At 38.8% G+C, this 20748-nt stretch overlaps 1 protein-coding gene across 6 annotated transcripts in view; it reads left to right on the top strand.

Annotated features, from left to right (window-relative positions):
* The window catches only part of GPC5 (glypican 5), a 770806-nt gene that overhangs the window by 132267 nt on the left and 617791 nt on the right, over positions 1 to 20748 (top strand). For all 6 annotated transcript variants that reach the window (XM_048078008.2, XM_048078014.2, XM_066986959.1 and 3 more), the window contains exon 3: positions 10388 to 11082. In XM_048078008.2, the coding sequence (XP_047933965.2) occupies positions 10388 to 11082 (695 nt within the window). The remainder of the gene's footprint in view (positions 1 to 10387; positions 11083 to 20748) is intronic.

Here is a 20748-nt window from a genome sequence, read left to right as displayed (position 1 = left end):
GAGTTCATCAAAAAATTCTGTGTTATAGATTGCATTCGTGCAGTTGAATTTCAATGAATATAATGTTTTAAAAGCAGTTCTAGTTACAGGAAAGTCTTTGGACAGAAATCTCTGGAGTAGACACAGTTTGATCTAATTTTCTACAGTGGAAATTCAGATGCAGATACTACAGGTTAATACAGAAGTTATAATAGTGCAGAAGATATAAGTAAATATGTCAATAATACATAATTTGTAAGTAAATATGTAACTAAGATAACCGAGTTATACAGGTGAAATGGCAAAACTAATGACAATAATGGATTGCTAGGCTTGTCACCCTCAAGTAATCCCTATAGTAAATTGGGAGAGACACTTTTTTGGCGTGATTCATCTCTTCATAAACATTTTGGCATGATTCATCTTCCCATAAACATCTAAAATAGGTAAGATGAGTCACACCTTAAACATCCCTATTACTTTCCACTGAGAAAAAAAAGAGAATGTGGTATTCAGCTGAGGTGGTAGCTGAGATGAATCACCACCCTGTGCACTTGTGTGATAGGTGTGATAAGGTGATGTAATCTTTTGCTGCCCTTTTTACTTGTGGGTTTGGGGTTTGGAAGTTCTCTTTGTTTAGTAACCATCTCTGCTTTCATCAGTATTGGCATGCATACATTCAAAATTATTTATGAATTGAATGGTATTCTTCGGAAGGCACCATAATGTGCCTGATAATTTGTAGCACAGAGATAAATACGTATTAATAGCTGACATGGCAATATATATTACTTATAATAATATAAATCAGATTCTCATGCAGAGTCATTCAAAAATGCAGAGCATTTGAAGAGCAAGATGTTCAGATGTTCTCACGTGTTCTGCCAGGTTCCACTTGAAATAGTTCAAGCCCAGGTATCACCAATGTTAATCACACTTTTGACAGATGAAGGACCTCTGCACAGTTATGGAGCAGGGTTGGAAGCATGTAAAGGATCTTCACTTGTCAAAATACATGCTTTGAAGTATACTAGTAGTTGTCTTTGGATATATAGAGGTAGCAAAAGACTGAAATAGGCAATTGTTTGTTTTTGTTAAATAAAAAAGGGGACAGAGAGATCATTTTAGACCGGTTAGCTTAATTTCAGGCAGAAATATTTAAAAACTAAGTACAAGAAGATATCAAGTTGATAAGAAACAATGAAATGTTATTTACTGGGGACAAGATGGGCCAAGTTAATCTCATTTCCCTGTATGCCAGGAAACCAAACTGTGGGTATGTGACAAGAGATGTTAAGTAACACCTTTAGGTGTTAAGTAATCACCTGACTTTACATATGTTCTCTGAACTAATCAACCTCTTTCTCTCTATAATTAGAGGGGAGAAGCAGCGTGATTCGTCTTATTTCCATGTGGACACCTAAACTGGGTCAGATGAATCATGCCCATTCCTCTCTACTGATTAGCTGTGATGCAGACATCTACTTCAGAACTGCATTTGGGCTTTGTAGATGTTTGCAGTCAAGTGGGGGTGATCTAAGCTGAAATACCTAAAGGGAGGAAGAAGTAAATAATTTATTTGCATTGGTGTGAATATATGAGAGGATGGTGAAGCACTGGAATGGTTTTCCTGGAGATTGTGGCCTCCCTGTGTTTTTTTTAAGAATAAGTTATATGAATGTGTTAATATATGAGAACATATATATAGTTAAACTTGCCCTGTGTTCAAAGGATGTATTAGAGGACATCTCACGTTCCTCGTAGCCCTTTGTTTCTATGTGGTTTTATAACTTACTGAGACAGATTCTAGCTCCTCATAAACTAGGTTACACAGATATAAAGGGAATGGGGAGGTAACCATTCAATTTTGAGTTGTACAATAGACGCAACCCCCTTTTTGTATTACAAGATGGGGTAGAATCACATAATAGAATGGAATTCACATGGGGGTTATAGTTTGGAAGAGACATGTTCCCAGCAACTATTATATCCATCTCCTTCCTGGAAGCCATTACGTGCCTTGGGAATGTATTAATTGGCAGTGCTTTAGCAGGACTTGCAAAACAGTTTAGCAGAGCATCTATAAATAGGGTGAAAGGCTATGAGCACCCCCTGTGAAGCTGGATAGTAAAAATAGATAATGTACTATTATACTAATGGTGTCTCTAAATGGAAATAATGTAGCATTTAAAACAGAGAGTTTTTTATTGTTTGTTTGTTTGTTTTTTTTTTGGTTATGTTTGAAAAGAATTTGGTGAAGGTTAAAGAGCATTGAAATACAAAGCTCAAGGGAATAAGCACATTAACCCATAGTTACATAATTATTTATACGACAATAAACATTATTGATTTGTGTCTAAATTTAACCTCTATTGTTCTAGGGTCCATTCAGTGAGCTCTAATTAAACTTTAATAGTCATTAAAAAGCATCTTGCCAACCAAAATCAGGTAGTAATTCATGAGATAATCTCATGAAAAGTCTCAACAGCTATTAAAAGATAGGTTTTCAGAAATTTTCATAAAGTAGTCTGCATCTTGACCACATATGTGAACTGCATAAGGAAATCTAGGTTTTGACTTTTCGTTCATTGGTTTCATGAGGCTAGAAAGCTAGACTGAAAAGTGAGCTGGTTGGGTTACATGGAAGAACTACAGAGATGCTATTCCCCATTGAAGGGGGAAAATTCATGCAGCCAAAGCTGAATTAGAGTTAAAGGTGGCCAGTATTGCTGGGGACAAAAAAAAAAAAAAAAAAGGTGAGGTCTTTAAGTACGTTACCAGCAAAAGGAGGACCAGAGATAACATTGGTCTGTTACTTGATGAGAATGGTCACCTCACAAATAGGAAGGTAGATAAAGCAGAGAGGTTTAATGCCTCCTTTGCCTCTGTCTTTAACGCTGATGATGGGCCCTGAGACCCCCTGGAGCCCTGAGCTGGAGGACTATGACTGTGGTAACTATAAACTCCCATCCAACTCTAAACTTGTGCAGGATTTGCTGCTCCAGCTGGATGCACTTAAGTCTATGGAGCCTGATGGGGTTCATTCCAGGGTACTCAAAGAGCTGGCTAATGCCATGATGACATTACCATCACATTACATCAGGCTGGCAGCCAGTCACTAGTGGGGTTTCTCTTTCATAAGTGATCTGGATGCAGGACTCAAATGCCTGTTAAGTAAGTTTGCTGATGATACTAAATTGGGAAGATCTGTTTACACCCTCGAGGTGGAGAGGCCTTGCAGAGACATCTTGACAGAGTAGAGGGCTGGGCAACCACCCACAATATGAAGTTTACTGAGAGCAACTGCCAGATTCTGCATCTGGGACAAGGCAACCCTGCATATACAAACAGGGGTATGAGAGGCTGGAGAGCAGCCCCACGGATGGGGATCTGGTGGTTATGGTCAACAGCAAGTTGAATATGAGTCAACAGTGTGCGCTGGCAGCCAAAAGAGCCGACTGTATCATGGTGTGCATCAAGCAGGGCATTGCTAGCTGGTTGATACAAGGGATTGTCCTGCTCTACTCTGTGCTAGTGCAGCCTCACCTTGACCACTGTGTGCAGTTTTGGGCTCCACAATATAAGAAGGACATAAAAGTATTAGAGAGTGTCCAAAGGAGGACAACAAGGATAGTGAAGGGTCTGGTCTGGAGGGCAAGATGTATGAGAAGCGGCTGAGGTCCCTTGGTTTGTTCAGCCCAGAGCAGAGCAGGCTGAGGGGAGGCCTCATGGCGGCCTGCAGCTCCCTCACGAGGGGAGCGGAGGGGCAGGCGCTGAGCTCTGCTCTCTGGGGACAGCGACAGGACCCGAGGGAACGGCATGGAGCTGGGACAGGGGAGGGTCAGGCTGGGTGTTAGGGAGAGATTCTGCACCCAGAGGGTGGTCGGGCACTGGAACAGGCTCCCCAGGGCAAGTGGTCAAAGCACCGAGCCTGTCGGAGTTCAAGAAGCATTTGAAAATACTTTCAGACATACAGATTGATTTTGGGGTAGTCCTGTGCTGAACCAGGAGTTGGATGCAGTGATCCCATGGGTTCTTTCCAACTTGGGATATTCTGTGATTCTGTGATTCTGTGGAAGCCTGTAAGAGTGTCAGTTGGCAAGCATAATACAAGTGAAAAGAATAAATTTGTTTTTGTCCTCAGCTGTGACTACAGTAAAAAGTGCATATGAATTTGAAGTAGAGCTCGAGGGAAGTGCCAAAGCTATTAGCAGCAATGGATCTTTTAACATGTATTTTTTTAGTTCTTGATTTCTGAAGAATGGCTCATGAAAATGAGCTACTTTACACAGCACTGGTGAAGCTGCACCTGGAATACTGTGTCCAGTTCTGGGTCCCCCAGTACAAGAGAGACCTGGACATACTGGAATGAGTCCGATGAAGGGCTACCAAGGTGATCAAGGGACTGGAGCACTTCTCCTATGAGGAAAGGCTGAGCGTGTTGGGACTGTCAAGTTAGAAAAGGCAGAAGTGAAGTGAAGTGAGGTGAAAGATAATAAATTCATCTAATACTTTACCAAACTCTTTGGACGCTCTTTGAAACCCATGACATGTAGTCATATAACAAATAAGCAATCTCCTCAGATTTCTTTGACTGGCTTGTGTGATGATTTTTAGTGTGGAATTCCTCAGACTATATATCTTTAGTAGAGAGTATTTGATGCTTCTGGATTATTTCTGCTGTTTGTAAGGAGGAGGAAAGCATATTAGATCACAGAACATTAACATAAAGTAGCAACAGGCTAATACTTTCCCATAGGATTTTTGAGTCATAATACATTAATTCATTATATTACTACTTTTTTTTTTTTTTTTTTTCATCTTTTGCTTGAATTCTGTCATCTGGATTCGTGTTTCTTATGGGCTGATACTTAAGGTAATCCATACATGTCAGTTTTGGATCCCCTTTGGACTGGGAAAGCATTCATGCTAAATGCTATGTCCATTATTTCAAGGATGAACTTTAACCTCTCTGGTTATAATACATAGTTCTAGTTCAAGTCTGCTAACAACAACAAGCTGCGTGGTGAGGTTGACATGCTGGAGGGAAGGGATATGATCCAGAGGGACCTGGACAGGCTTGAGAGGTGGGCCTTTACAAACCTCATGAGGTTCAACAACGCCAAGTGCAAGGTCCTGCATCTGGTCTGGGGCAATCCTAAGCAAAAATACAGTCTGGGCGAAGAAGAATGGATTGAGAGCAGCCCTGAGGAGAAGGACGTGGGGGTGTTGGTTGATGAAAAACTCAGCATGAGCCAGCAAGGTGCACTTGCAATCCAGAAAGCCAACCATGTCCAGTACTGCATCAAAAGAAGCATGGCCAGCAGGTAGAGGGAGGTGATTTTCCCCCTCTGCACTGCTCTCATGAGGCTCCACCTGGAGTTCTGTGTTCAGCTCCAGGGCTCCCAGCACAAGAAGGACATGGATGTATTAGAATGAGCCCAGAGGAGAGCCATGAGGATGATCAGAGGGCTGAAGCATCTCCTATGAAGACAGGCTGAGAGAGTTGGGGTTGTTCAGCCTTGAGAAGAGAAGGCTCTGGGGAGATCTGATAGTGGCCTTCCAGTACCTAAATGTGGGAAAGCTGGGGAGGGACTCTGTCAGGGAGTGGAGTGATAGGACAAGGAGTAATGGCTTTAAACTAGAAGGGGGTAGGGTTAGATTAGGTAAAAGGAAGAAATTCTTTACTTAGAAGGTGGTGAGGCACTGGAACAGGTGATGATCTTTAAGGTCCCTTCCAACCCAAACCATTCTTTGATTCTGTGATTCTGTATCTTGGCTTGACTAAGTTTAAGTATACTAAGTATATATTATATAATGCAGGCTGTAGATTTACAACTGAATTACAAGACTTCACAACTTGTTGGCCCACTATTAATACTGTAATTTTCATTTACTAAACTATTTATGGAAAGCACTATAGATGTTTCAAAAGTTAATACAGAATTTCAACCATACATGTTCTCATTTGGCAGCTTGTATATAACACTTATGTGTGGGAAGAAATGGTAAACTGCAGAAAATGCAGTCACTATTATAAAAATGTGATGCCATAGAAATTTGGTTTAAATTAATTTTCTAAGGTATGTGTACTAGAAGGAAACTTCCCCCAAAGTATTAAGAATGAAAATTGCAGAGCTGGTTTAAAATCAATCCAAATTCAGTGGTGTAATATTTCCCTTATGTTTGATTAAAATCCAGGAGTAAAAAAAATATGTTTTTTTTTTTTCTTTCTCTCCTTGCCTTGTAATAGTAGGCAAGGCGTATGTATACTTTTGTGTCCTCTTTTAAAGCCAGCAATCTACTGGGTTGATTACTATATTATGGTTTCTTTACAATTTAAAACTATCTGTGGCTCTCAGAAACAAAAATATTAAAGGAAGTGAAAGATTGCAATTCTTTTAAAACAAAGACCAGATAGTTGTTTTACATCATGCTTTGTAATCACTTAGTTAAATATGCTATTATCAACAAAAAAAATGAATCCAGATATGAAGAATCCTCTGAATAAATGCAGTAAGGAATTATCTACTTTTTTTTTTTTTTTTAATCTTGTGTTTTGTTGCTTCTTAGCAAAACCAGAAAGATTTTTTTTTTTTTTTCAAAAAATTAAGGGACTAGTATATTGACAGCCCTGATTTTTGACTTAGGAATGTACAAATCATAATTTTTGTTTTAGCAAAAATATATAGTTGCATGTTCCCCATGGTAAATACTAGATACTACTCATGGTAGTGCTGCAGAAAGTATCCATAGTAGTTACGACAAAGATCTCATAAACGATGGAGATAAGAGGCACTGAGCACCTGTGTGCCTGAAAATTAGAGAAGCAGTTATAAACAAGTGAGCATTTAATAACAGTAAAAAGAGTTTGTATGGCTCATCTTAGTTATATTTAAAATGTCTTTTATATGTATTGGTTTTATGCTGATTGAAAACTTGCCACTTATTTTATGTGGCTGAGTAATTAAGACTGATAATGTTAGTCTGGGCCTATAAACTTAGAAAGATACAGAAACACATTGTTAAATTTATGCTTGCAGTATTGAATCAGCATAACCTGGTTAGTCCTTGAAGTCTCTGAAAGTGTTGTAAATAGATTGCTGTTGTAAATGTTCACAGGAGCTGTTCAATATTGTAAGTAAACATAGATCTGCTTTGCTCTCTGTCATTGTTCAAGCTGTCTGTGGGCAAAACAAATTTCTCGAGTAGTTTTGGAAGTTATGAAACAAGAAATGTGCCAGTAGAATAAGTCCAATTAACAAATTAAAAAACGAAATAAAATGCTAAAATTACAATTAAACAGCGTGATGCAGAATTGTAAACACAAGTGGCCAGTATTACCATATGCTGTCTAGAAAAGCACAAACAGTCAATAAATCATGCAGCTGATTATTGTACCCATTCATCTGTGGGTTGCTGAGGTACTAAAATGTAATTCAATCTCAGAAGTTTGTTATTGTTTAGACTACATTGTAAAATCCACTACATTGATTATGCAGCATGATTTATTCTTTCATCTAATAGTTGTGCTCTTGTTAATAGAATATTGCAGCCATAGATCATAACAGACATTTTAGATCACATACTTTATGTTTTTCATCCATGAAAAAGTAATAATAAAAAATTGAAAAGGATCACAGAAGTCTTGTTCATGTCATTCTAAAGAGATTAGTATAACATTATTTTACTAACATTACCTCCTTGAATAAATTTCATCTGAAGCATTAGCAAAATTTGTGTAGACTGGATCTACAGTTACAAAAATAGCCATTTGACTGGCTGTTATTTTAAACCATCTCAAACAGGAATCAATATGACTTAAATTTTTGTCTGATATTCTGTCTACTTCAGGCTTTCAAATTAAGGGTTCTTCAGTCCGTGATAACTAGATACCTAGAACTTACTTCAGTTCTTTAGACACAGCTATCTAGTACTATTTTAATTACATAATATCCACATTAAACTGTCAGGTGTGATGCAGGACCTGCAGGATACCCATGCCCTTCTGGACAGGCAGCTAAATGGCATCTACCATTGGAAATGGTACTGAATGCTCTTCAGCCAACTAAGTCAAGCCTCTGTGGTAGAGGCTGCCTTTATAGCTGGTGGAGATGTCATCCTCAGTGCAGTTACCTTAAGGTGGGCATCTTGGTCAATCTGATACTGTGTCTTAGTCAGCTAGGACTTGCCCTTGTCAACATATGGGATATGCTGAAGGTAGTTTCCTGTACTGAATCCAAGAATTGTCTCCATGGGGTATGGTAGGAGCCTAGCTGCATGTGGACTCATAACTTTAGGAGTTTAACTTTTGAAACAGATCAAACCTTTTGCTGAAGCACTGTGGTATTTGTCATGTGTACATACTTATAGAGAAATTCACCTTACGAGAGAGGCACATATGTATGTGTCATAATAATGAGAATGAGACAAATTGAATGCACTTTCCTACTCTTTACTGGATGCAGTCAGAATTTTTTTTCTTACTAATGTACATGCTAGAAGAATGGAAGAGAGAGGTAGCAAAATCCTTCCACCTTCTTGAGGATGGAAGAGAATTAATAGGTAATAGGCAACAGAGCAATAGATGTAATGACATATTCTTACCTAAGCACGTATATCATTTTTATTGGAAGAAACAATGCATAGAAAGTATAAGCAGATTAGTGAAACATGGCTTGTCTGTGATTTTTTCTCTTCATAAAGATGGCAATTTCAAACCCTCTGAAGTCAGTGAGAGTTACTTCATTGACCTGAACAAGCTTTTTATTGGAAATGAGACATTTACTCTTATGTATAGATGTATATTAAAGACATGGTAGCTAGTCTCAGTGACTACATTAGAATTAGTCTTGGTGTTCTGCTGTTCCTGAATATTTCCTATTCATCAGACTTCAAATTGCTTCAGTAATTGCCTGATAACTTTTGACACTATTTGACTCTTCCTATTTTTAACATCACTGGTTGGACAGCATTGACTGTACTTTATGCTTTCCCTCAACTTTATTTCTATGGAGAGCTCCATTTAAAAACTGGAAAAAAAAAAAAAAAAAAGAATTTTTAAATGTGTCGAGTTCCCTTGAAGACCAGGCTACAGTCTTTCTAATAACACTGCTCCATTTATACTATTGCATCTTATGAGCCCCTCCCTTTGTCTATTTGTGTCTTCTATCCTATGTTGCTTCTGAGGATTTTTTATTTTTATTTTTATTTTTTTAACACAGAATTTTAATTCTAAGGCATTAGATTCCATATTGAATGAATGAAATAAACTTACCGAGTCATAGAATCATCAAATCACAGAATCATAGATTTATAGAATCATAGAATCATAGAATGGCCTGGGTTGAAAAGGACCTAGCCATAGCTGTCTAGTGGATAAAATGAGTTAATACTTGTAATACATGATGTTTCATTGTGTTTTTATTTTCAGCTCTCAAGTAAGTTTCCTTTTGATTTCTATATTGCTCCTTTGCCTAACCTGAAATGAAAACTTCTCAGGCAGATCTTGGAATTCCTCAATGCAAACACTCTTGTTCTGTTTTGAAAACTGCCTTTTTTTTTTTTTTCCTTTCTTTTTACACCTGTAAATCATTGATCAAGTCAGGACTGAATTATCTTCCAATATATTTTAGCTGTTTTGATAAAAACTACTCAGTGTACATGAGTATTACCACCTAACACATGTAACTAAGTACAAATTTACCTATTCAAGCTTAACAGGCAATGGAGATCTTGACACTTAGAGAGGGTGTATCCAGCACAATGACTGGTGAGAGAAATTCTCCATGTTCCATTACTTTGAGCACAGCAATTGACAGTCTAACCAGCGTTATTTAAAAGCATGTTCTCTTGTGTGTTTGGTACATTTCCTTCCTTTGGAAGACAAGACAAACTCTTTGTCTTTTAAAAGTTAAGTTTTAATGGAATGGAAGAGTCATTTCAATTGTTTAATATTACTTTTGCCCATCCATTTAAGATATCAAGAGGAAAGACTTGAGTAGAATGACTAAGAGCATTTCACTTTTTATTGCAAGTTGGAGAATGAGTTGTGGGACGAGAGAGATCACATGTATATGTGTAGACAGGTACATCAATGCTTTGTTCTATTTTGTAGCTTAATAACTCAGCTTACAACTGATTTCCTTTTATACTTGTTTAGACTGTACTTAATAAATTCTTCCAGGAAAACAGGTGTATTATTACAGTGTTGTAACCTTATTTTTAAGGTGTTTGCTTATATAGAAAATGTAGTTGTCAGAGTTTGTATTTTCTCTCTCCATAAATTCTAAGTCATAATCTTTACAAAAATGCTTTCAGGATAAATGTAAGATTTACATTGTAAGATTGTGTGATTGTTTTAAGTTCCTGCTCTAATTTCTCTTTGTTTGTTTGTTTTTAATTACAGAGACCTTTGAAACACTCATCAGGCTAGCTGAAAATCACACAAGCACGCTTTTCTGCAATGTGTATAGGAACATGGCTGCTCAGGCTGCTACACGTGTTCAGGAGTTTTTCACAGATGTTGGACTCTTCATATTTGGCACGGACATCAGCACAGAGGAATTTGTCAACAGATTTTTTGACAACCTGTTCCCAGTGGTCTACAATCACATTATTAACCCTGGTCAGACTGATATTTCACTGGAATATGCGGAGTGCCTCCGAATGGCAAGAAGAGATATCAGACCCTTTGGTAACATTCCCAAGAAGGTCATAGGACAAATGGGAAGATCACTGTTACCCAGCCGGACTTTCCTGCAGGCTCTGAATTTGGGGATTGAAGTGATCAATACAACAGATCATCTGCATTTCTCTAAAGACTGCAGCAGAGCTTTACTGAGAATGCAGTACTGCCCCCATTGCCAAGGGCTGACTTTGAGTAAGCCCTGTATGGGCTACTGCCTCAATGTCATCCGGGGCTGCTTAGCCTACATGGCAGAAGTTGATCTTCACTGGCAGGAGTACATTCAGTCCTTGGAGGAGCTCTCAAGCGCCATGCATGGTACATACGACATTGAGCATGTGCTTCTAAACTTCCATTCAGTTGTTAATGATGCTCTTATACAAGCTCATGTACACGGACCTGAATTATCTGAGCAGGTAAGAAGCTGTTGTTATCCATGCTTGGTGCAAACAGGACACCAGAAAAAGTAGCACTAATAGCTAGTACTTGTGTGGCCTTTTTCATGGCAATGAACACATTTGTATCCAAATTCAGCTTTATTTAACAAGGTGTTTTTCCAGCACTGTAGTTTGATGTACCTTAATCATCCACATGAACTTCTAATTTCACATAGTGAATTCACAAGTTTGGCATCAAGTTGAGATTCAGCGTTTTGGCAGCATTTAAATTAAAGGATTTTCAAAATGAAAGAAATTCATACATGGGTATTTTAAAATCAGAATCATCTAAATATCTGAAGTAATGTCGAAAAATATTTTCCCTTGAAACCACAGATATTTCAAAATTTTGCTGAGTGAAAATTTTGTTGCATATCTGAATGAAAACTTCAGTTCCTTCACCCTTTTTGTTTAGAGGTTGACATTTTCAATAGATGTACTGAATAGTTTTAGGTTTAACTTTACAGCTGCATCTCTTAAGTTATCTTAATTTTACAACTGCATCTCTTAATTTATCTTATCTTTCTTCTACACTGACCAAGCGTAAAAAATGGAATGTGTTGTAAAGTTTGGAAGCTTAAAATATTAAAAGGAGGAGAGTAAATTATCTTGTGAAAAGTAACTCCACAAATATATATTCTCCATATGTTCAAATATTCTTTAAAGACAAAATAATATCCCAAGGTTTGTAAAAATGACAGCGTAAGTCTCAGCATTAATATTTGTTTTCAGACTGGAATCTTCTTACAGCTTTTCAGAGCACAAAACCCTGTTTTTCATGAACTCTACATAAGAAAATTGTTTGATCATGTTATTGTTATATCCTCGTAACAAGAAATACAATCAATTCTTACTTTAGATTCCAATGGCCTGCCTCACAGAACCTATGATGTAGAGTATATTATTTGCATAATATGAGTTTCAGAGGAAGCATAGCACAGTTCATCTGCAACATGAACTAAGTCCTTCCTTATATAAATTCAAGGGAAAAAGCAAGTTAAGTGGCAGCTATCTTATCTGTGAATGCCTGAAGTAAAGAATTTAAAGATGGTTTGGGAAAATATACGGTATTTAGCTACACATTAGAATGAAAGTATATCTGCAAATTCATTAAAGCTGTGTAAGTAGCAGAATTTAAATTCTTCCTATATTTAATCCATGATATGTTTTGTAAGTATACTTTTCTCTGTATTTCTTCATGCAGATTTCACTGACAGTGGCATATTCTGCTCTTAAAGCTGGATTGGATATCTTGGTCTAGGTAGATGTCTTCACTTTTGGAGGGTACACAGGTCCATTTATGGCTGTGCACCACTCTGGGGTGGCAGATACCAGTAATACTTCTAGGAGTACTACAACTTTCCTCCTTACTTGACTAGCTGAAGCTGAAACAGAATTTTCTGCTAAGCAGCTGACAATAAATTACTTGCCCTAGCATAATAAATAGAGGATTAATAATTTCTTACTGCGTTAAAACCCACAGTCTATTAAAACAGGTTTTTAATCCTGCCTGTAGTCAGTGAGTAATAGGTAAATTGACCATTTGTCAGAATTTGCCATTTGATCTACTTTACACAAGACAGCTACATTAGCCAGAATCTCTAGCTGCTGAACTGTATTAGGAAAAACTGTGATTTTTGAACAGGTTTTTCTCTAACATGTTGGCTTAAAGATGCCTCACTGATGTCTGTCCAATTCCTAATGTGTTCCCAAGCTACATTTGCCTTTTAGAGATAGTCCCTGCTCCTCTTAAGATTTTATTTATTATTATTTTAAATCTTTTACCCTACAATTTTCAGGAACAAGCTAGGAAAACCAAGTAAAGATTCAAGGATGGGCCTCTTTCCTGCTTCATGCTGGGTCATTTGGTATGAAAAAAGCTCCCCACTCAAGATTTAGAGTTGCATTTTGAAGCGTATACCAGCATTGCCCCAGGCTTAAAGTCTCTTGGCACACTTGTGTTTTCAAAATGGAAGTTTTTACTCTCCAAAATAGTATTTTTCATGCAATTTGAATGAAAAACTAAATGGGTGAAGAGTCCTTCACCCAGTGTTTTGGCTTTATGAAAATTTCAGATTGGTCCAAACCAAGATGCTTTATTTTGATATTTCTGAAAACTTTATGTCTTTCTTGTCCCTTTCCCTCACAAGACATCAGAAACACAAAAATTTCTTATGCAGTGATATTTTGTGGCAATGTATTTGCTTGAAGATCGACTGTTTACTTCTTTTGCAGTAAGATCTTTTCATATCAAATCATTTCCAAACCTGAAAAGCTAAAAAATTCATTTTTCACTCAGTCTGCATCAGATCCATTTGTTTAGACTATTCATAAACCTTATGGCATCTTTCACTTAATCTCTTTGTTACAGTTGATCAGTTCGTTCCTTCTTTGATAAGTAATTTGGTCAATAAGACTGTGATACATCGATCCCTTCAAACATGGTGATTTAGTTGGTCAGTACTGATCTGTTGATTATGGCTTGAGTATAGTTCAGACTTGCCCATACATTAGGTATAAAAGCTGATTCTGACATGGAATAAAGACAGTCTCTCAGCTTTTAGAAGAAGAGGATATGATTTCTGTTGAAATTGGCTCATTAATATTTATTTATTTATCTTCAGAGTGACTCATGAACTATTTCAAATTTAGATAAGCAATTAATGCATCAGTGATCCTAACAGACACAGAGAAGATGATTATGAGCTAGCAAATAATGGCTTGCTTAGGCATTCAGCAGTCTCTGCAGTTTTAAAGCTGAATTTCATCACAGTAAGTACTTTTTTTGAATCTTAAAGAAGCAGATAGAAGAAAAAATATCTTAAAATGTATGGAAATATGGAATATGCATATGCAAATGTTAATGTAAGAATCAGCAGTGTATCCTGTTCAGTGATACATGGATTTGTATAGCTCTGTATCTAATCATATGTATGTTTGTGTAAATAAGTGTACTTAAAGGATTTATTTCTAACGTGCTGTGTGTTTATCTGTATTTAAATCTAGTGTATATTCATACATTATGTTGTTCTGTTTGGTGTGGAAAGACCAATGCCTGCATAACACCACTTCCTGTTACAAAACTTTTTTTTTTTTCCCCAGTAATTTACAACTTGTTCACTTTTCTTCTTGGGTCAGCAGAGCAGTGCCACACTGTCTACAGTTGCAATCTCTCTTTCCCTTTGTTCTTCCTATTTTGAATTCACACCTTTAATTCCTTCCTCCCACAGCTCCATTTACTGACAGATAAATGAAGCATAAGTTCATCATCTTTATACCTGGACATTTTTCCATGCTATTCTATGGACTCTAGTGGAAATTTATGGATTGTGCAAATATTCACATACTTCTATATGCTCACCTATACATATTGGCATATAATTAATGCCGGTTCTGTTCTGTGCTCCAGAAGCCTACGTATGCCCATTTATGCACTGTTTATGCTCAGTGCAGCGGGCTCTATGCTTTTTAGCTAGTAGGAGCTGAAACAGAAACATTTTTAGCAGTCTTCTGCATGTACAATCATGCAAATGTAATGCCATAGAGTTTTAAGAGAGCAGCATCGTACAAAGTGAGAATAGTATAAGCTGTTTGTTATTAAGATAATTGAAAAAGATGAGATTGTGCAGTTGTTATCCACTGGATAACAGGTAAAAATGCCTGTTTCTATATAGGACCTTGTAACTTCTTCCTATGCTGTCTGTGCCAAGCCACATGCCGATTTGTGTGAGCTATGGCACAGGCAGGAAAATCCCCAATGAGGGCAACCATACAGTCCAATGAATATGCAAGAAATTTGTAACACATTTAAACATTGTTTAAGGGAAAGGAAAAAAAAATTAAAAAAAAAAGGAAACTTTACAAGTGATTATAAATTGTTTCATGTTACTTCCATTTTACAGATGTTACGCTAGACACTGCATCTACGGATGCTAGACACTGCATCTCAGTCAGGAGACAGCAGGAAAAAGAGAGATTTTAGTAAGATTTCTGAAGTTCTAGTGTAGATGGACCATATTGTCCCCTGTGGAAGAGTATGTACTTGTTCCCTTTATGCATGTGCTGATGGTAGGTAGAGTCACATGCCACGGAAAGGCAAGTTCCCATGTCACTCACATCGTGGCTTAATGACAGCTTAAGCCAGCCTCACCTTAGCTTGCTAAGTCTTGGTCTGGCATCATCCTCAGCTATGTTTCTCCATCCCTTTCCCTGTGTGGATGCTGGTTAGGAAGCTGAAAAAAAAGCTGGTTCAGGGAGCCCTGGTTTGGTTTCATGGTGTTAGGAATTGTGCTGTCATGTGCTGGGTAAAGCAGCATGGAGGACTTGAGAGGAGGTTTTCAGGCAAGAGCTGAAGGAAGAAGGGAAGGGATCAGTAAAGAAAAGAATGAGAAAAAGCATAAGCCTTTATAATTAAAATCTTTCCTCCAAACTAAACTTAACATTAAGCTATTGTTGTTGAATCCCAAAAGATCAACGGTGTCTGAGATTAATACTGAGTAAAAGAGATGAAAAGAAATATTGATTAGTTGTTTATTGTATATTCTGGGCACTCATGATTTGGGGATCTGGAGGAAAATGAAGTATGTGACTATGATGTAGAAAGCTATATATGCATACAAAGATGTGCATATATTTCTCTTATCTTAGCCTAATCCTGAAAGAAATCGTGTTATATGTCTTCTGAAAACGTGCATGATTATATTGTACAGAAAGAGACTTTTGTCCTGCTCTTTTTTTTAATACTGTTGATAATAGAAAAAAAAAATCTTTCTTGTGCTGTAGAATGCCAGCAGTAAGAAGCTAATAGACTATATTTAGAACTCTGCTTACTTATTATTTCTCTTGAAATAACTAGCTATATTGGGCTTGTGTGGCTAAGGCTTGGTAGCAGGGAGGCTGCAGGGGTGGCCTCTCTGAGCAGAGCCCAGCAGCTGCCCCATGTCAGATCAGAGCCAGCTCCAGACAGCTCCAAAAGGGACCCACCGCTGGCCAGGGCTGGGCCAGTGAGCAGTGTTGACTGAGCCTCTGCGAGAACAGATTTAAGAAAAGAAAAAAAAAAAAAAGCTGCACAACTGGGAGAGAGAGGAGTAAAAAACAACCCTGCAGACACCAAGGTTAGTGCAGGAGGTACTACAGGAGCCGGAGCACAAGTTCCCCTGCAGCCTGTGGAGAGGCCCCTGGTGGAGCAGGCTGTCCCCCTGCAGCCCATGGGTCCCACACGGAGCAGATCTCCACGCTGCAGCCCGTGGAGGAGCCCCCGGTGGAGCAGGTGGATGTGGCCTGGAGGAGGCTGAGGCCCATGGAGAGCCCCCGCAGGAGCAGGCCCCGGGCCGGAGCTGCAGCCCGTGGAGAGGAGCCCACGCAGGAGCAGGGGTCTGGGGGGAGCTGCCGCCCGTGGGGGACCCGTGCTGGAGCAGTTTGCTCCTGGGGGATGGACCCCGTGGTACGGAGCCGTGTGGGAGCAGTTCTTGAAGAGCTGCTGCCTGTGGGCAGCCCCCACAGGCTCAGTTCGGGAAGGACGGCATCCCGTGGGGGGGACCCCACGTGGAGCAGGGGCAGAGAGTGATTGCGAAGGAGAGGCGAAGACAAAGCGTTAGGGAGTGACCGCAGCCCCCATTCCCTGTTCCCTTGTGCTGCTCGCGGGGAGGAGGTGGTACAGGATGGTTGGCGGAAGGTGTTTTTAGTTTGCTTTTAGTTTCCCAGTCTTCTAATCTGCTAGTGACAGGCAATAAATTATATTAATCTCCCCATGCTGAGTCTGTTTTGCCTGTAACAGTAATTGCTGGATGGTCTCCCTGTCCTTATCTCAACTCTTGAACCCTTTTCATCATATGTCCTTCCCCGTTTCCTTTGAGGAGGGGGAGTGAGAGAATGGTTGTGGTTGAGTTCATCTGCCCAGCTGGGTAAAACCACCACACTAGCTATAAACACCTAAGCAGTCTGAATTGCTGCAGTAGTGACGTTGAATTTCATATTCCCATGAGGAGAGATATTAAAAAACATTATCAATAGACTATTTGTTTTTCTGTTCCTTCTAGGATCTGGTTTATGTAGCCACTTTTTACTGGGGCTTTTCTAGTGCCAAATTGCACAACCTTATTCGATGGCATTCCAGAATATAAAGTACTTATAGAAATGCACTAAACCAATTAATTCCTGAGATTTAAAAAAGAAACTGAATGAAGGCAATGAAAAACACATTTGGATGACCCAAATACACACTTACACACTTGCAAGCCACAGTACAATTGCAATTTTTATTTTGGGGAAGGAGGAAGCTTGACAGTCAACAAAAGACCAAATTAACAGTATTTCTAATTGTGGGAAGTGCCATACCTGGATATTTAGTAACTTTCATAATTTGACAGGTTGAGGCACTTAAAGAGTTGCAAGAAATCGGCATCTTTTGAAATAGCTATCCTGTGAATCCACTGCCTTACTATCTAAATCCATTTTATTTACTTATATACCTCCAAATACAGCAGTACTATGCATACTGCTTCATAGTTACTGCACTTTGGTTGCTTGCTAAGAGTGGATTCATGTTAAATAAGTTCACAAGCTATTTGATCATATTAAAAATAAAACTTTCATTGCTCTGTTTTAAAGGAATCTTAATACTGGAAAATGCTAATTATACATCTACTACACAAATCAGGTCATGAAAGAGATCTGAAGTTCATCACTTAAAAACAAAGTTGTAGCTCATGAGCTATTTTCAGCCCACCTGAAATGAACATCTGTATCGGATGCCTATAAGAACACACAGTACAGTGTTTACCAAAAACAGTTGTTGATTTGATAACAATCAGAGATACAATATTTTACTATAAGGAAAATATTAGGCTGTACTTCTAAGTTTTATTTAAAATATCTGCCCTTGATTTTGTTTGAAAAACTTAAGAGTTAACCATCTAATGAAAATTCAGGAAAATAGAAGAAAAAAAAAAAGCACTTCCATTAAAAATGAAAATTCAGAAAAGTGCAGTAAATGAGGAAAATAATAAACATTTACCCTAAAACAATTCAGTCTGTCTAATTAAACACTGCCATATGAATGTCTTCTAATACTATTTCCATATGTTTCAGTGCACATACACACAGAAGAGACACACATTTGTTATCAACTACAGTAAGTATTTTACCACCAACTTCTTTTATTTTGACTCATGGCTGGAGTAATCAGCAATTCATCATTCCTTGATTTTGAGGACTATGAATGGGAATGCTGCATAACCTTTATCAAAATGGATAAGGGCTTTAACCTTAACTTTATGCATTTTCTCTTGCCACTTCAGTCTTCTCATTCCCTTAATATAACATGAAATGAGAAACATTTGAAATTGATGCATTCAAGGTTTTGTTATTTGTAAATTAAATGTAATAAAAAATTCTGTTTAGATGTTTTTATGAAATAGTGTAGCCTGAAAATCAAAACACTAGTTAAAAAGAAATAAAAGTTCTACACATAAGAAGAATTAACTATGTGAAAAGATAATTTCACAGCCTAATTTCCTGTATATACTAGAGCAAAACTGGCAATTATTACAGAGTAACCTATTCAGTTATTATTTTACACATTAAGCAGATTACACTGCAGTATATAATTTATGACTGTTTTGGTTTATTATACATATTATTGGTATTTAAAGTGCACAGTAAATTTCTCTATTGCAAACATTCTAGGCATACTTTATCTGATTGGAAATAGATAAGTAGAGCCAAATATCTAGCTGGCTTTTCCAAATAGTTGACTTCATCTGTCTATGATTCATCTGCTGCTGTGTAGGCATCATATTTTAGCATTTGCACAATGCAGAGACATGCAGGCAGCATCATTATGAGGGAATTCTCCAATGCTGTAGTTTAAAAAAAAAAAGCAGCTTGAGATCAGGAACAACTTACTGCATTCAAATCCCAGACATCCTTTTACACACGCTCCTGCTCCTTGGTCGTGATTGCTCTTATTACCTTTGAGATCACTCTCTCTCTGTTCACAAGAGAGTCCCATGTAACAGAAGTCTCCAGCTGCACTTTGTGTGGGCTGAAAGGAGAAGTGCTGTCCGTGTTAGATGGTGTTCTATCACAGGACGGCCATAGTAAGGACCAGTGGTCTAGATTAGATAGCTCTTCCCAAACTTCAGTCCTGTTGCCACTAGCAGTCTGGGTGATAGGGAGACAAGATGATTTATAGCATGCTTACTTTTGGCATTGAATTGCCAAACCACACTATGCATATAAAAGTATGTATGTATGCCCATGTTGTATGTATAGTGGATTACTTGCAGTTTCTTGCTGGAAAGGAAAACAGACATGTTTAACTCCAAAGGAGGATTTTCTCTGAGATAGGATGCAGAGAGAGTTAGGGAGGATCAGGGCAGTGATCAGGGAAGTGATCCTTCCCCTCTACTCTGCTCTGGTGAGGCTGCACCTCGAGTGCTGTGTTCAGTTTTGGGCCCATCACTACAAGAGGGTCATCGAGGCCCTGGAGAGTGTCCAGAGAAGGGCTACAAAGCTGGTGAAGGGCCTGGAACACAAGTCCTGTGAGGAGCAGCTGAGGGCACTGGGGTTGTTGAGTCTGGAGAAGAGGAGTCTCAGGGGAGACCTTACTGCTCTCTACAACTCCCTGATAGGAAGTTGTGGGGAGCTGGGGGTTGGCCTCTCCGCGCAGATAACTAGTGATAGGACTAGAGGGAATGGCCTCAAGTTGTGCAAGGACAGGTTTAGTTTGGAAATTAGGAGACATTTATTTTCAGAGAGTAGTCAGGCATTGGAACAGGTTGCCCAGGGAAGTGTTGGAGTCACCGTCCCTGGGGGTGTTCAAGGAAATGTTGGACGTGGTGCTTAAGGACATGGTTTAGTGGGTGACATTGGTAGCAAGGTGTTCGTTGGACCAGATTTTCTTGGAGGTCTTTTCCAACCCTAATGATTCTGTGATTCTATGAAAGGGAGTATGAGTAGGCATGAGGGAAGTGGATCCTGGGGAAGATGTGCAGGTGCCCCACACTCTGTCAACATTCTGCTCTTCTCAGGCTTACACTACAGCAGCAGCAGAGGAGCAAGGTCATTGCCAGGTTCCACTGCCAGCAACATCCCGTAGTTTATCAGGAATACAGTGTACATCGCAGGTGCGGTAAGTTGTAGCTGCTTTGTTCAGGTTGACCCTGCTTGAACAGGGCTGTTGAACTAGATGATCTTCCAGAGGTCTCTTCCAACTTTCCATAGATAAAACATATCATCCAACTGTGAGATGAACAGGTTCAAACTATGCTGAGCCAACAACTGGCTTGACAGTAGAGGTCAAAGGGTTGTAAGAAATGGGTCTACACCTGGCTGGCAGCTGGTCACTAGCAGTGTTACCAGGGCTCAATTCTAGAGCCAGTTCTGTTCAATATTTTTATCAGTGAACTGGATGCAGGGGTAGAATGCATCCTCCGCAGGTTTGCTGATGATACCAAAGTAGGAGGTGCTGTTGACTTTCTGGAGGGACAAGAGGCCCTTGCAGAGGGATCTAGATACACTGGAGGATTGGACAGTCATCAACGGCATGAAGTTCAACAAAGGAAAATGCCAGGATCTGCACCTGGGACAGAGTAATTCTGGACACAGGTAAAGGCTGGGAGAAGAGTGGCTGGAGAGCAGCTC

Source organism: Anser cygnoides, chromosome 1 (assembly GCF_040182565.1).
Source record: "Anser cygnoides isolate HZ-2024a breed goose chromosome 1, Taihu_goose_T2T_genome, whole genome shotgun sequence".
Lineage (NCBI taxonomy): Eukaryota > Metazoa > Chordata > Aves > Anseriformes > Anatidae > Anser > Anser cygnoides.
Note: the sequence above shows the minus strand (reverse complement) of the source record. Positions and strands in the feature narration are given on the sequence as shown.